General features: G+C 39.6%; 1 protein-coding gene across 1 annotated transcript; it reads left to right on the forward strand.

Moving 5' to 3' along the window:
* The first annotated feature begins 1,586 nt into the window (after positions 1-1,586).
* On the forward strand, positions 1,587-14,385 carry cusr (Copper-only SOD repeat protein). Its single transcript, XM_061222968.1, has 10 exons — positions 1,587-1,694; positions 4,032-6,099; positions 7,337-7,436; positions 8,342-8,422; positions 8,581-8,685; positions 9,073-9,205; positions 9,597-9,711; positions 10,392-10,516; positions 12,228-12,311; positions 13,066-14,385. Exons 1-10 carry the CDS (start codon positions 1,640-1,642, stop codon positions 13,164-13,166), a joined length of 2,967 nt encoding a protein of 988 aa, XP_061078952.1. The 5' UTR covers positions 1,587-1,639; the 3' UTR covers positions 13,167-14,385.
* Positions 14,386-14,680: the final 295 nt, after the last annotated feature.

The following is a 14,680-nucleotide window of genomic DNA, read 5'->3' on the forward strand; positions in this document are numbered from 1 at the left end:
GCCGCCACAGCGAAACACTCGTTCTCAAAACTAAAAACGTACGAACTGATTAAGAAGCAGAATGGGACAAGAAAGACTAAGTGGGTCAACAATACCTTTAACTGAAAATGACAGAGCCAGGAATTTGAACCTTGGTGGATAATAAGTTGTGCTGGATGTCCTTTGAGTGAATGAGCAGCATTTTTGCTTTTTACCCTTAAGCCATTGTTAGTCAGAAAGAGTAATGCAATATTGCGATGTTGCCACCTACCAGTTAGAAGGACTGGCTTGCGCTTATCCCTGTGCTTTGTCTACTGTCTGTGGTACTGAATGGCTGGTACATGCGCACTCCAAGTATGCGTGTGGGTAATGTTATTGGGGGGAAGGGGTCCCCGGAGCTATAGTACAAAAATATCAGGATGTCATTGAAATCGAGGAAGGCACTAGAGTCAGATGTGCTTCAACTTAGGTTATTGCTTCCAATTGATCCTGTTTGTCTGGTCCACATCATGTACTGTAAATGTTCTGATTTAATGCATTTGTCATGGACGATTTGAAATGACTTAATCAAACAGAATGTACAAGTAATTCAGGTCACTTAAAATGGAATGTTTTTCACTACATTGTTAAAATTCCTGCCACTCATGTAGAAAAAACAATGGACATTCCGCATTCTGTGATACTCCTGTTCTTTTTTCTGTGTCTCTTGTCAAAGTTCTTAGTCATTCATTTATCTGTTTATTGTTTTCTGCACTCGCACCTGCTTGTCATTTCCGTCTAATTGTTAGTGAAATGAAACCTGCCTGTTTGCCAGATTGATGCATGTCTTTACAATACTCTCCAGTGTTTCTCTGCCTGTTTCATGTATGAACTTTCCTTTTGTACCCGACTTCTACTTTCTGGATCTGTTTTACACTCTATTTAGTTTCCCATCTTTTCTTGAAAACTGTGTAACATTTCAGATTTATTTCCTGGAAGCGCAATACAGTATTATTAGCCTCCTTCTCTCTGGCCATCATGTGAGGTGATGTGTCCTTCAAGCCAGCATATAGAATCTGCCCCTAGCAAGTCAGGTCATTCCAAAATGTCACCTGCGACTTCTCTAGTCACTTCAATCAAGTGCAATAATGGTCACCGTGTTGTACAACAGGCTCAAGTGTCATTCAGAATGTATAACTGCTACAAGAGCTACTAAAAATACAATTCTGCTGGTCATCTAGTGCTAATTTTAGAGGGGACATATCCTGCAATATCCCATCACAAGAAAAAAGGGCCAAAAAGAAAATGACATATTGACTCAAAAAGCAAAAAAACACTTACAGACAAGCAATGGTGTTAATAAAATAAAATACAGTATGCAGTTTTTTTTTCTTCAGAAAAAGGAGACACTTTTCCCACACTCTTAAAGACAAAAGGAAATCTTAACTGAAATGTCCCTAACTTGCGATCACCTGTCGTAAGCATGGCCACTGAGCTGCAGCTCCTCCTCTGTATGTGACTCTACGAAGAGAAAGGCCAGCATGAGCCAATCAGTAACGAGACAAAGGCAGTGAAGCTGAACTGAGAGTATATCAGCTCTTCACACCACTTCTCTCAGAAGCAACCGGAGACAGGCAAAGAGCACAATCCTCTTTGGACAACTACACACAGCCACACACACATGCAAACAGCCACAATGTGCCTTTCCCAGGTCTTCATATTACTGTCCTTACTGGGTGAGTATTTTTCATTATTTATTTGTGTGTGTGGGTGTGTGTGTGTGTGTGTGTGTGTGTGCTTTTTCAGGAGTTTTTGTAACTAACAACTTACAACTAATGATTAATTAGTCCTGTATCTACTGAATTGTGCCAGGTATGCTATTCTATTGACAGATATATCCTAGACAGATCTCAGATTGTGCCAGCATATGTCTTATGTATTTTTTGTTAAGAAGGAGGAATTGCATCAACAGATACATATTGGAAATAACTGAACATTCATTTATTTATTTTCACAAACTTTTAGTCGGTACATATTTCATTTGTCAATATATGCACTAAATCTAAACATGAAAGTAAGACCATGCAAAATAAGATATTGATCAATACAATGTAGTATTATGTAAGAAACATGGCTTCTTGGTACCATGGCTATCTGCAAGAGATTATATTTGTACTCATAGCTTGGTACCTATACTGAAAACTAGAAATACAGAACAGGGCAATTTCTGCAACTGGGCAACACCCAGATTTATAAAAATGAATTTCTGTTTGCCTTTAGTTTCCCCTCCCCTTAAGCATTCTGATAGTTCTGCTACAATTATCAGGTACACTCAAGAATATTGCAGAGAAATATTACAGAGCAAAACTGTATGGCTTCACATGTCAATAATGTAACTCTTAATAGTGAACATTGAGCACTGTGTGGGTCTCAGCTCAGACCATTCACCTGATGATCAGATGCTGGCATCATTTGCCAAAACATTTAGGCTACTTAGTGCAGCATAGTTTCTGATGTTTCATGTATTAACTCAGATATTTACACGTTGTAAAACATGATAGAAACCATATAAAGTTAGCCTTTATAGAATAATATCTTGTTATAAGACTGCAAATATACCCCATGAAACCATTAGTGCATAAGAACATTGATAATGAAAACAAGCCAAACACACCATTTCTCTGTTGTCTTGAGACTGTCTAACACCGGACACTCCAACAGTCTCTGCTTCTACTAAATAACCTAAAAGCTGTTCTATACATTAACAACTCTTGGTGTAAAAAAATACATAAAGTTGTCAGTGTGCAAATTCACCTTTAATGCATTCACAACTAAGGAATAATAATTGATAAAAACTCTGACACAGGGCAAAACATGAGGGATCTAAAGTTCATACGTATATACACTCAGTAAGCACTTCATTAGGTATTTATTAGACTTATATTTTGGACTTATTAAGTCTTCTGCTGCTGTATCCTATCCACTTAGAGGTTTGACGCATTGTGTGTTCAGAGATGCTTTTCTGGATACCAATGTTGTAATTTATGGTTATTTGCTGTCACCTTCCTGTCAGCTTCAACCAGTCTGGCCCTTCTCCTCTGAAGGGATATTTGGTATGAAAAACAGGTGAACCTCTTGACCATGTCTGTATGCTTTTATGCATTTAGATGCTTCCACATGATTGGCTGATTAAATATTTGCATTAACAAGCTGGTATACAGGTCTACATAATAAAGTGGTCACTGAGTGTATTGTAATAACCCGACGAGAAGCAAACATAAATTACATTTTTAGTAGTATTCTAGTGATTCATTAATCCAATATTTATAGCGTTTTCAGCATTGGCTCTTTAAATGTGTAAAACACTATGCACTAAAACGGATCCCCTTGCTTTCTCATTGCTGAAAATAGACTGTTAAATAAGCAGTGTCCTGGCGAAACATGATACTTGTATTGTTCAATTAAGTAAGCGAGTCGGGGATAAAATATATCAGGTGGTCGACAATTATTTCACCTGAGTAATATGGGTTGTACTGATGTCGCTAAATTACACAATATAAAAACTGGTGGTGTAAGTGATGTGGTCCTCTTTCACACTGGGAGAATGACAATCATCTCACACTCCTTCATAACAAAATACATAACCTGTTAGTACAGCAGACTCTGGATACAAATACCAGTTTATGATCATCCAGGTTGCTAAGGTTTTATCTTTGCATATTGCATATTATTGTCATAGTTGCAGTCATTCAAACCTAGCGTAGAGCAGAAAGTAATATTTATTTAGATTAAAATATGTATTTTGAATTTGCAAGATTAAAGTCATCAGTAATTGTCTGAGGGTAGGTAATCCCAAAGGATAATTTTTGCCCTCTGATTTGGTCTGATGGATGCTGCAACAGATAAGGACCCACAAAACTGTGATATTACAACTTAAATCTATTAGGTTAGAATGACTACATAAATACAAGTATGTCATCCATTCATCAACACTGTAAGTGTCAGTACACAATCAGATGACCCAGTATGTCAGTACCATCTGTTTTCTTTTTGTTCTCTCTGCAAACTTGCAGGGCTGGCATTCTGTGTGCAATTTCAAGCTAACATAAACATGGCCGGGGTGCTGGGACGGGCAAGATTTGACTCCAGCCAGGAAACGGTCACGGTGAACATCACCCGCGGATCCTGTGGTCCAATTAACCTCTCCCTACATGAATTCCCTGTTATGTTCGGCCACTTCCGCATGCCCTGTCAGGAGATGAACATTGGAGCAAGAGTCTACACCTTTTCTGTCAGCCAGGCTGTTGCCACCGTTAACGTGTCAAGCCTGTTTGCTCAATGGCCTCACCTTGACGACCTCTCCCTGGTGGTGGAAGCATGCAACGGCACAAAGGCCTGCACTGTTGTCCGTCAAAATAAAAAAGTGAACACTTGGCAGGCCAAGTTTTTTGGATCTAGTGCTGGCAATGTTTACATCCGCCAAACGGTAGGAGACAGTTCTGCTAGAATCCTGTCCAGCCTGGTTTCCGTCCAAGGCAGTGAGAATGTTTCTAGCGCATTTGTGTCACAGAACTCCACGTCCAATTGTGCAGCCCTTCTGAACGAGCTGGACCAGTCCAGTTTGTCCCGGGTGGGGAACCTTACAGTGGGTGCCCCCGGCCAACCAATGAAATCCAGGAATGATTTGTCAAATTTCACCAAAAACGCACTATTCTTGATCCTCCAATCTGGCAGTAAGTACATGTGTGCCGTGGTCAGGGCGATGGAAGGGAAGAGGGTGAATGCCCGTATTGACATGAAAGGTGCCAGGGGCTACTTCAGCTTTAGTCAGCCATCTCCATTTGACATCACAAACATACGAGTGAACTTGACTGGCCTGAACAGTCGAGTCAGTGGTTACCATGTCCATCAGTTCCCTCTTCCTCAAATGATGTCAACCAGTGAGGGCCTCTGCAGCAACGACAATGTGGGTGGACACTGGAACCCATTCCTCTTGAACACGAGTGCTCCTGCATATCCCAGTGGTCCAGGTGAGACTCATGACATGTATGAGGTGGGGGACCTCAGCAACAAGCACGGCTCCTTGAACGGCACAGACGACTTTGAAAGCTCCTTCTATGACTGGAACCTTCCCCTTTTTGGCAGTAACAGCATCACCGGTCGCTCAGTGGTCATTCATTACCCGAGCGGCAGGAGGTTTGCCTGCGCCAGCATCGGATACCCAGGAGAAGTGACTGTGGGGAGGTCGGTCTTCACAAGCCCTGTGGTTGGCACCATTCTCTTCACTCAGCTGAGTGCTAACCCCTACTCAGATGTATCTGTGTTCCTGGACCTTTCTCATGGGAACCCAGCCGCCAATGCAACTACCGGTCACAACTGGCACATCCACAAATACCCAATCAGCTCGGAGACTGACGATGGCACAGATCGCTGTCAGAGCACTGGAGGTCACTGGAACCCCTTCAACGTCAACACCACAGACAGCAGCTATGCTACAGACTGCAGGCCGGACAATCCCTTTGCATGTGAAATTGGAGACCTGGCCAGCAAACACCAAACTCTGAGCCTCAGTCCTGATGTCGGACGGGTGGAGAACAAATACTTCTTCACCGACACAACTTCCTGGATCTCTGGAATGAGCTCGGCGATTGGCAGATCGGTGGTGATCCACAGGGAAGACAGAATGGGGCCCAGACTGGCCTGCGCAAACATTACTGATGCACGGCTGCCATCGGCGCAGACTGGCCCCTGGGTAGGGGTGGAGACATCCACAGGCCAGATTCGCTTCGCACAGGAGTCACCCCAGGGCCCGACGATCATCAATGTCTCCCTGTCGAACCTGGCCTCCAGGGCTGGAGGCTACCACGTCCATGTGCTCCCCATCAAGGATGGCGATGATCCTTGTTCTAGTGAAAACATCATGGGTCACTTCAATCCCTTGTCAATCAATGCATCCTTGTCTCCGCCACCTGGAACTGGCTCTGTAGACCAATATGAAATTGGTGACATTGGTGGGAAGTTTGGATTACTGACAAATCTGGACCAAATAAATGAACAATACATGGACAGCAATATGCCTCTCTCAGGACCAAACAGCATAGTTGGCCGTTCAATAGTCGTTCATTACCCCAACGGTTCAAGGTATTGTACATTTTACACTTGTTTTGCATTTTATATATCATTTTATAGTATTCTGCACTAGTATCTTGTCTTTATTTTGTATTTTGCACTTGTTGCATACTAGTGAGATAAGCCTTTCAAAAAAATTTTAAGACATAAACAAACCACACACTGTGACAAGGGTTTCTGAATGGCTCTGTTTGTGATGGTATTGCCCATGAGCTCAGTGGAACTGAGAAATGGGTTGTCTGTTAATCATTAATAATTACTGAGAAGTAATACTTCCCTTTTATAAGCAGGTTTTATCATAAAACATGTAAAAGACATGTAAAAGTTTAGACTTAGACATTAAAAAGTTCAATTTAATTATCAAGAGTATGTTTATTTATATGTGAACAACATGCAAAAATGCATGTCATCAGTGCCTCTTATTACACAGAAGTACATTTAGATTAGCATCCATACATCAAGCATCACAATACACACTATAGTTTTAGATGGACAGTAACACAGGCAATTAGGGGGTTACTAGGGGGTCCCTAGTAACATTTAATACAAATCAATACCCATCTACCATTTCAAAGAATGTTTATTAACTTCATGTTTACAGACTAGCACAGTGGCATGTTTGAAACTGCTGAAGTATAGTGTAGTTTCAATATAACTGGATAAATATCTTGAAAACCAAAGATTCTTTCTGTTGCTAAATTGTCTATGAATCATATAGCCAGGTTTCTACAGTACAAAGTGGTAGGAATGTAGGTCTTTAAATGCTGAACAGGAAAAAACGTGAAAAACATTACTCTGAAAATATTCCTTTGAAGTCTGTAATCCAGACCACCAAAATCAATAGCTAGCATGGCAAGATAAATGAAATTGTATTTGTTGACTTTTAATTTATCCACCTTACCTTGCACTGCCTTTTGTCTGAGAGCGTCATTTGATGTCCAAGTCCAAGAATAATGCATTCTCATTAATTCTGAGAAACAAACATGAGCTGGTCTCTGACTATTATTAGTTACAAAGTCAGATTGCAAGGTACATTTCAATTACACAAAATAGGAAAGCAACTTGTATTTATTATATATGCACTTATTTCTCTTAGAATATTTCACTTATTTCTGAAGCATGAATATTATAAATCATATTATGATTATGTATGAATATGTCTCGTTACATTTTAATTGGTTTGTTTAATTTGTGTATTTATTTATGCATTTATTCCTATTCTTTTTCGTTTTGTTTAAATTAAATTCAGGATGCAGTGCGCCAACATTTCTGCTATTGCCACCTCTGCCGGTCAGCTGGTGACAGCAAATGCGACGTTCAGCGGCGACATTGAGGGATCAATAATACTGGTAAGACGCCTTTGATTACAAGTGTTAGTGAATCTTGGTAAATTTTATGAAATGGAAAGCTCTTTCGCACACGTGTATTGTATTTAATCGAAGCCACAAACTAGTTCGGAATTCTTAGAGACCCTCATAGAAACCCTTTCATTCAAACTCTACATGACCTACAGATTAGGCCTAAGTCTGCATGCTTCTCCACTCAAATTCAGTCAACCACTCACAAAAAATGTGACGGACGCGATATACAGACGTCAAGAAGGGTGAAACGTCTCGGAGTATAGCGTCTATGAACGCAAGAATAATGGTAAATAATGTGATAACCACCCGCTATTGCTTGAAAGCAATGTGTCTAACAGACTCCGTGAAACCCGAACGGAGGGAGGGGGCCCGGGAACTTGGTCATTTTAAAAGCTGCCACAAAAACATGACACATTTATAGGACGCGCGATTAAATGAGCGGTATACATGATAATAGCGGTATCCGGGGGGTTGTAGTGCCGTCCCCGCTGCGCTGCCCTGCCCGATAGGGACTCGGTCGTGTGAGTGCCGCCTGCAGCCCAGGACTCCCGCGTAACGATGAGCAGAAGGATCTGTCAGATGAAAGATATCCGCGCAACATGTTATGTTAACACATTATGACCAAGTTCTGAAAGGTCGTTTTCAAAAGAGTAGGCTATAGCCCATATCGAATTTACCATTTGTAGGCTGTATTTGTATCTACGTATATTGACATATTTTATATTTTGCTACTTTTCCTTTTTTGAAAGTAGAGACCATTGAAACATTTTACTTACTGAAATGTAAACTGTTCAAATTGTGCTGCAATAGTGTAAGTTCATTCTATTTGCGGGTTAGCATGGATAAAGAACTAGTTGTAATGTGATTTAACATCATACCCTATGCTTCTGTAGACCCAGTGGACATTTCCTGACGGCAGCTACAGTGATGTCATTTTGGTGGTTGACATTCTCTCATCACAAAAGCGCAGAACTGTGAGTTGAAATCAAGTAAATTACAGGCAGCATAATACAAAGGATGCTACATGTTTTTAGTCTTTACAATTTAGCTTAGTCCCAATTTATTTATTTAGTTTATTTATTTAGTTGTTTCAGAATTATATTTAGCTAATTGTTTAGCTTTTTACCCACAGGGTATGGATTATTCCTGGGCTGTTCATGAATTCCGGGCAAGTGAGAGTTCCAGTCAATGCACCGGAGTTGGTGGACAATTTAATCCTTTTGGCATGCCTGCTATGGTGAGTTACCTATTCATATTACATGATCAAATATACAATACAATACAATGGGATGAAATATTAGTCTTTTTTGTGATTGTCTTGACCTATGTGCACACATAGCCATGCCTGTCATCCCTTTTTTGTTTGCATCATTGGCACAGGCTTTGGTACGCTTTCTGTCAGCAGTAATACATGGTGTACTATATTGTGATGAAGATATTTGAATCATGAATATATTCATGCTGAAAACATTACAGCCACACCCGCACTATACAATTGAAGCTGGTATTGCTTTGATAGTTGTGAGCTTTTATTTTGTTCAAAGCAGGTGAGGTGTAAATCAGTTTTCCAACAAAGGGAAGTGAAAGTTAAGACTGTTATTTCACTCTTCTCTGCCACCCCTAGAGCCCCAGCTGCTCCCCTGACCATCCACTAAACTGTGAAGTCGGAGACCTGACAGCCAAACACGGAAACTTGAGTTTAATGCAGAGACAGCTGTTCACAGATACAACGCTTCAGCTGACTGGGGATTTCACAGGTAACACAGGTTTACATAAAGGAAGTAAAAGCCAAGTACCAATGCTTTATTTACACAGTATTACTAATATGGTTGGGCTGACAGCCCATTTTTGTGAGGGTGGCGTTTAGTGAATACATTTCCAGCGATCCATTGAATTCATGATGTGATTTTATGTCAGTTGTTTAGAAAATTTGACACTGGGGCAAAACAGCAGTTTCAAAAAGAAGGACAACTTCCACACATTTCCTCTACTACATGTTTATTAAAGTGCTGAGCTTGAAGAACTTTATCAGAGCCTGTTTTACAATACTTGTGTAGATGTGCAAGACTAATGACTAAGACTAAATTAAGTAGTAGAACAAATCAGCTTCTGGAAAAATATGTGACACATTTCCTTTCTATACTGCAGTTGTGAACAGGTCAATAGTGCTAATGAACGGAAGTGGGATTTTGGCCTGTGCTGATATTATGCCAGGGTCACCCTCCACTGAACTCATCTTCCCCAATGTGACATCATTTAGTAGGTAAGGATGGTATGCCACCGACAGGCTTCATTTTCCACAAAACAACCATAACTGTCTTTAAATAAATAAAATAATAAGGGCCTAACAGCTGCACAGGTCTTACTGTGGCTACAATGGGGATGTAGTTATGTAGCTTAGCCACTACTCTACAGGCTGACCCATATGTATATACAATAAGGTTTTGCTATGTGTCAAATATGGTTTCGCACAATGTCCTGTGTGTCTTCATGTGCAGATGTCTTCATACACTATGTTCAATGTGCAGATGTCTTCATACACTATCGTGACAATATGGCAATGCTGCTTGCTGTCAGAATGTGGAAACCAATATAGGGCTATAAGGAGATGGTTGACATGTTGAGGAGAGATGTGGTAATCAAAGACAGTATGTATATAATGTAGTAAGTCATACTTTCACAGCCGTAAAAGGAACTGGAGTTTTCTTGCATGCCAAATATGACTTCTGAACCTAAAACAATACATTGGCTAGAATCCCACGTGGCTGAATAACATTTTGCCAAAAATAGTATTCAAAGGGTTAGAAATAATTATTCTTAATAAGTGTTATTCTAAATAAGTTTGGGTTTCTGGTAAATGGTGTGAATGCCTGACAAGAATAAAATGCAGGCAGGTTGCTATTTTTGTAATTTTACTTAATTGTGCTTTTATTATTCTTTTAGAGCTGACTTACGCAGAAGGGTTGCCACAGTTCTTAGGGTTGATCTTTGGATGGTCACCATCTTGCCTGGAGCGCTCGAATCTGCAGCAGGAGGGAGGTGTCAAAGAGCCAGCATTCTGGTTTCAGGTATTTTTGAAGATATTTAAAGATGCATTACTGTCATGTACGGTCATGCTGAATTCTGTTCCTGATCGTGAAAACAATACAATTTTCTGTATCTAAGGAGAAAATGCATCATGTCAATATTAAAATATATTGGTTATTTACCGCACAGTTCTCAATGTTTGACTGCATTTATATAATGTCCACCACAAAATTGTTGCACCCTCCTGGGTGATACACAGCAGCCAGACACAAAATAACTCAAAGTACTAAAATTACAAATCACATGCAAATTGAACATATAACTTTGATTGTGGAATGATTTTTGGTGCCAGACAGGGTGGTTTGAGTGTCTGAGAAACTGCTGATCTCCTGGGATTTTCATGCAGTCTCTAGAGTTTGGTGCAAAAAACTAAAAAACATCCAGTAACAGCAGTTATGCAGGCAGAAACGCATTCTTAATGAGAGAGCTCAGAGGAGAATGGCCAGACTGGTCGAAGCTGACTGGGAGGTGTCAGTAATGCAAATAACCACACATTACAACAGTGGTATGCAGAAGAGCATCAAACCTCTAAGTTGATCGGCTACACTTAGATGCAGCAGAAAAAAAAAGTAATAAATACCTAATAAAGTGCTCACTGAGTGTACAGTAGTCATAATAGCTTATAACACATTTTGCAAAAACCAGTCCACAACATGTATTCAGAATATTGAAAATAAACAGAGATAAACAATCAGGCTAGCAGTCAATACAAAATACTATTTCAGTATTCTTGGTTTCAGAATACAAAGATATAAAATATTATCTTTAACCAAAATAAATTAACAAATTCGGTGGTTTGGTTGAATCTCCATTTGTCTCAGAAAGTCTTCGAATGAGCTCAAACAAAGGCCTTGTGAGCCGGGAGAAGCCGAATGGAAATTTTAGCTGCAGTATACATGTAAACCCCATGGAGCAATACAGCACAGGCTGTTACAGTTCATGTCTGGGTCCCTCACCTAAGCGTAAGCTGTGGCCTTTTTTGCAAACACAATTGCTTCCCTAACTTGGGCCAGGGAGGATGTGAACACAGGGTCCTGTGGTTAGAAAAGAAGAAGCACAAAATATCAGGTTGTGTTTCGCTGGACCGCAGGACTTATTCTTCTGCTATCTCTGTTCTGTTTTTTTCATATTTTAAAACACAAGTCACAAGAAAACCAGTCTGCAACATGAAATCAGAATAAACAGAAATAAAACAATCAGGCTAACATGCTATGGAGAAACTTTGTCAAAATCACACTCTTGTTTTGTGAAATAAGAAATTATGATATTTGTTCACCATGATGCTTTCAACCCGTTTCGCATCCCGTATAAATAGGCAAAGTTGAAACACCCGTCAGTAACAATGTAGCTAATATCAAAAGGTAAGCGAGAGAAGAAACCGAAATTATTTTATTTCCTTTAATTAGGAAATTATTGACCTCTACCAGCTGGCTGACATGTCCATAAAACTGTATACTGGACATTATATTTATCACCGATATAATGTTATAAGCCCATATAGTTTCTGCCACATATACTCCCCCTGATATACATCAGGGTCCAGCTAAACCAGGCTAGCCTGGTCTTGTTCTCAGGTGGTTGTGAAAACCACAAGTAAATGTTTTTGTAAATGACAGTAACCACAATTCTGAATGAAAACTCCTTAAACACTTAAAAGTGTGCTTCTTTTGAAAATGATAAACTGTCTTTCAGGGAATGTGACCGAGGAAAGTCTAAACTCCCTTAATGATGATCCAAGGATGGGACCATTCCAACGATCTGACCAATGCTCAGAAAGTAAGTATGAACCTGGTGTAGATCAGATATGGAGAGCCTTTGTAAGGATTTAGGCTTGCCGCAGTGTCACACTATTGGCTATCTTAATGAATATTGTCATGAGCAGAAAAAACAGTTATCATTGTATTACAATAATGAGATCAATAATGACAACCGCATACAGTGCAGGTGCCTTGAAGCCACATTATAGACTCTGCAAACATTAATCTTTGGTACCTAAAGACTGATGAGTGCTTCATGTCCCTGCCCTAATTTACAAAAAGAATCCCTGCCCTGTAAGCCTGTCTGACCAGATGTTCACAGACTGACTCACAAAATGGAAATTGGTACAGTGCGTAATTATGCACTTAATTAAACTGATTGTCTGAAAACAATAGAGATACCCAGATGTCTATGTACCTAGAAGATATGTGTGTGTTCACAAGTGTGTGTGTGTGTGTGTGTGTGTGTGTGTAAGATTACAAGAATAGTTACAGTACAGTCCTTCCAACAGGAAAAAATAATTCCCCTTATAAATCAATTGCAAAAAATATTGAAACTTCCTGGAGTGCAGTTTTTCCAGTTTCACATGCACTCCTTACTTAGTGCCATTCACATCTGGAAACTGCAACCTTTGGCCGATAGTATTACACTGCCATGCCCCACTGTTTGCCTCTGTAATAAGGACAAACCTCAACTGAACATCTCCCTGCATCTGCACTACCTGTACAGTGTTAGGTTTTTATTAACACTTCCCATGTCATGTCTCTCTCAGGGTCAGATTCAAACTCTGGACAGCTACTGTTTCCTGGAAGACTTTCCATCATGTTCACAATAGGTGCAGTCCAGTTAGTGCTCTGTTGGATTCTTCTGTAGGGCACAGATATGAAGATGCAATTTTGTCATCCAGGATAAAATAATTGCAAATACATTAATGTGTGGAGAAATTAGATACTATATTTGTAAATATGCTTAAATATGTTTGTTCTTCACTGTATGCAGAATGTGACCTTTATTGGTTTGTATAAATCAATGCTGGGAGCAATTGTATATATTAAATGTCAGAATTTTTACTCTGTTAGGTAATAGGTACCATTTTGTTTTATAAAAGTACTTTATGCAGTAATAATAGAGGATGTGGCAGAAAGCAATAATTATACTGTCATGTAAGCTAAAATGTCCAAATACATAGCTAACATTCTAAAATGTATCGTCCTTCTTTGTACTTTTATAATGCTTAATTTCATGTATTTATTTTAAATGGTCAGGGGTCCATGTCTGTTGAAATATCTCATATAAAACACTGTAATGCAGGGGGAAATCAGTTTTGTTCAATGTTCAACATTATACCTAATCTAATTCTAATTTAAATAGTGCATTATGTGGCATTCTGGAAAAACAGTTTGAGCACTTGCCCTGCCATATTGATGTAAATTCTATGAACTTTGTATTTTGGATAACATTGAACTCCAGCACATTGGAGTTGAAATGAAACACTGAATGTGAGGTTAAAGTGCAGACTGGCAGTTTTAATCTAAGTTTATCTACCTACCTATCCAGTGATCCAAGCAGGAATTGCAATCCTATCTATAGTCCTCCCAATTCCAAATTATTATTTTATGACTGCCTGAACTCTGCTAACCATAGACATGCAAATATCCAAATTAAAGCCAACAGACTGCAGGCAACTGCACTTTAACCTCAAGGTATAACAGCTAAAGTAGTTTTATCTCATTCATCTTTTGATCAAACCAAATATCTTAATGTCGTATAGCATAAATAAAGAATGGCAAATTGTACTCTATCGTTACCATTGTTTTGGAGGGCACTATATTGGTGGCTTCCAAGCTAGCTAGCCAATGGAACTTGCGTATAATCAATGTAGGCCTACGTGTGACACATCCATATTTATGGCCAGCTAGTCCAGGATTGGCCGGGGAGCTGGTTAGGCTCTATTATGGTTGGTACTAGTTATGTGCATAAGGGTGTATAAAAAGCGTGGGCGGCCAGGTGTATTGGTCAGTTAATTTCTGTCCCGTCGTGCTTTTAAGTGTAATTCCCTTTGCATGTTAATAAATGAGCACATTGGCTGAAAGTCGAGATCCGCCTTGTCTGTCCATCACAGAAATGGCTGTATTGGTGTCACAAGTGGGACTTGAAATTGAAGAGTGAGAGATGGCCAGTGAGTGGATGAGGACAACAGTGCAAGTCCCATCCCATCGCAAGAAAGGGCTAGTGGCAGGGTGGGAATGATGAGTTTGCTGAGCAATACTGGGCAAAAAAAAAGTATTTCTGCCAGCTGCAATTAAAATTGGTGACATGGGTGTTTTATATCTTTTCCATTAAATAAATGAAATAATAATAAAAAAGAATTTTCTGTTTACTCGATT

This window comes from Conger conger, chromosome 2 (genome assembly GCF_963514075.1).
Source record: "Conger conger chromosome 2, fConCon1.1, whole genome shotgun sequence".
In the NCBI taxonomy this organism is placed as follows: Eukaryota; Metazoa; Chordata; class Actinopteri; order Anguilliformes; family Congridae; genus Conger; species Conger conger.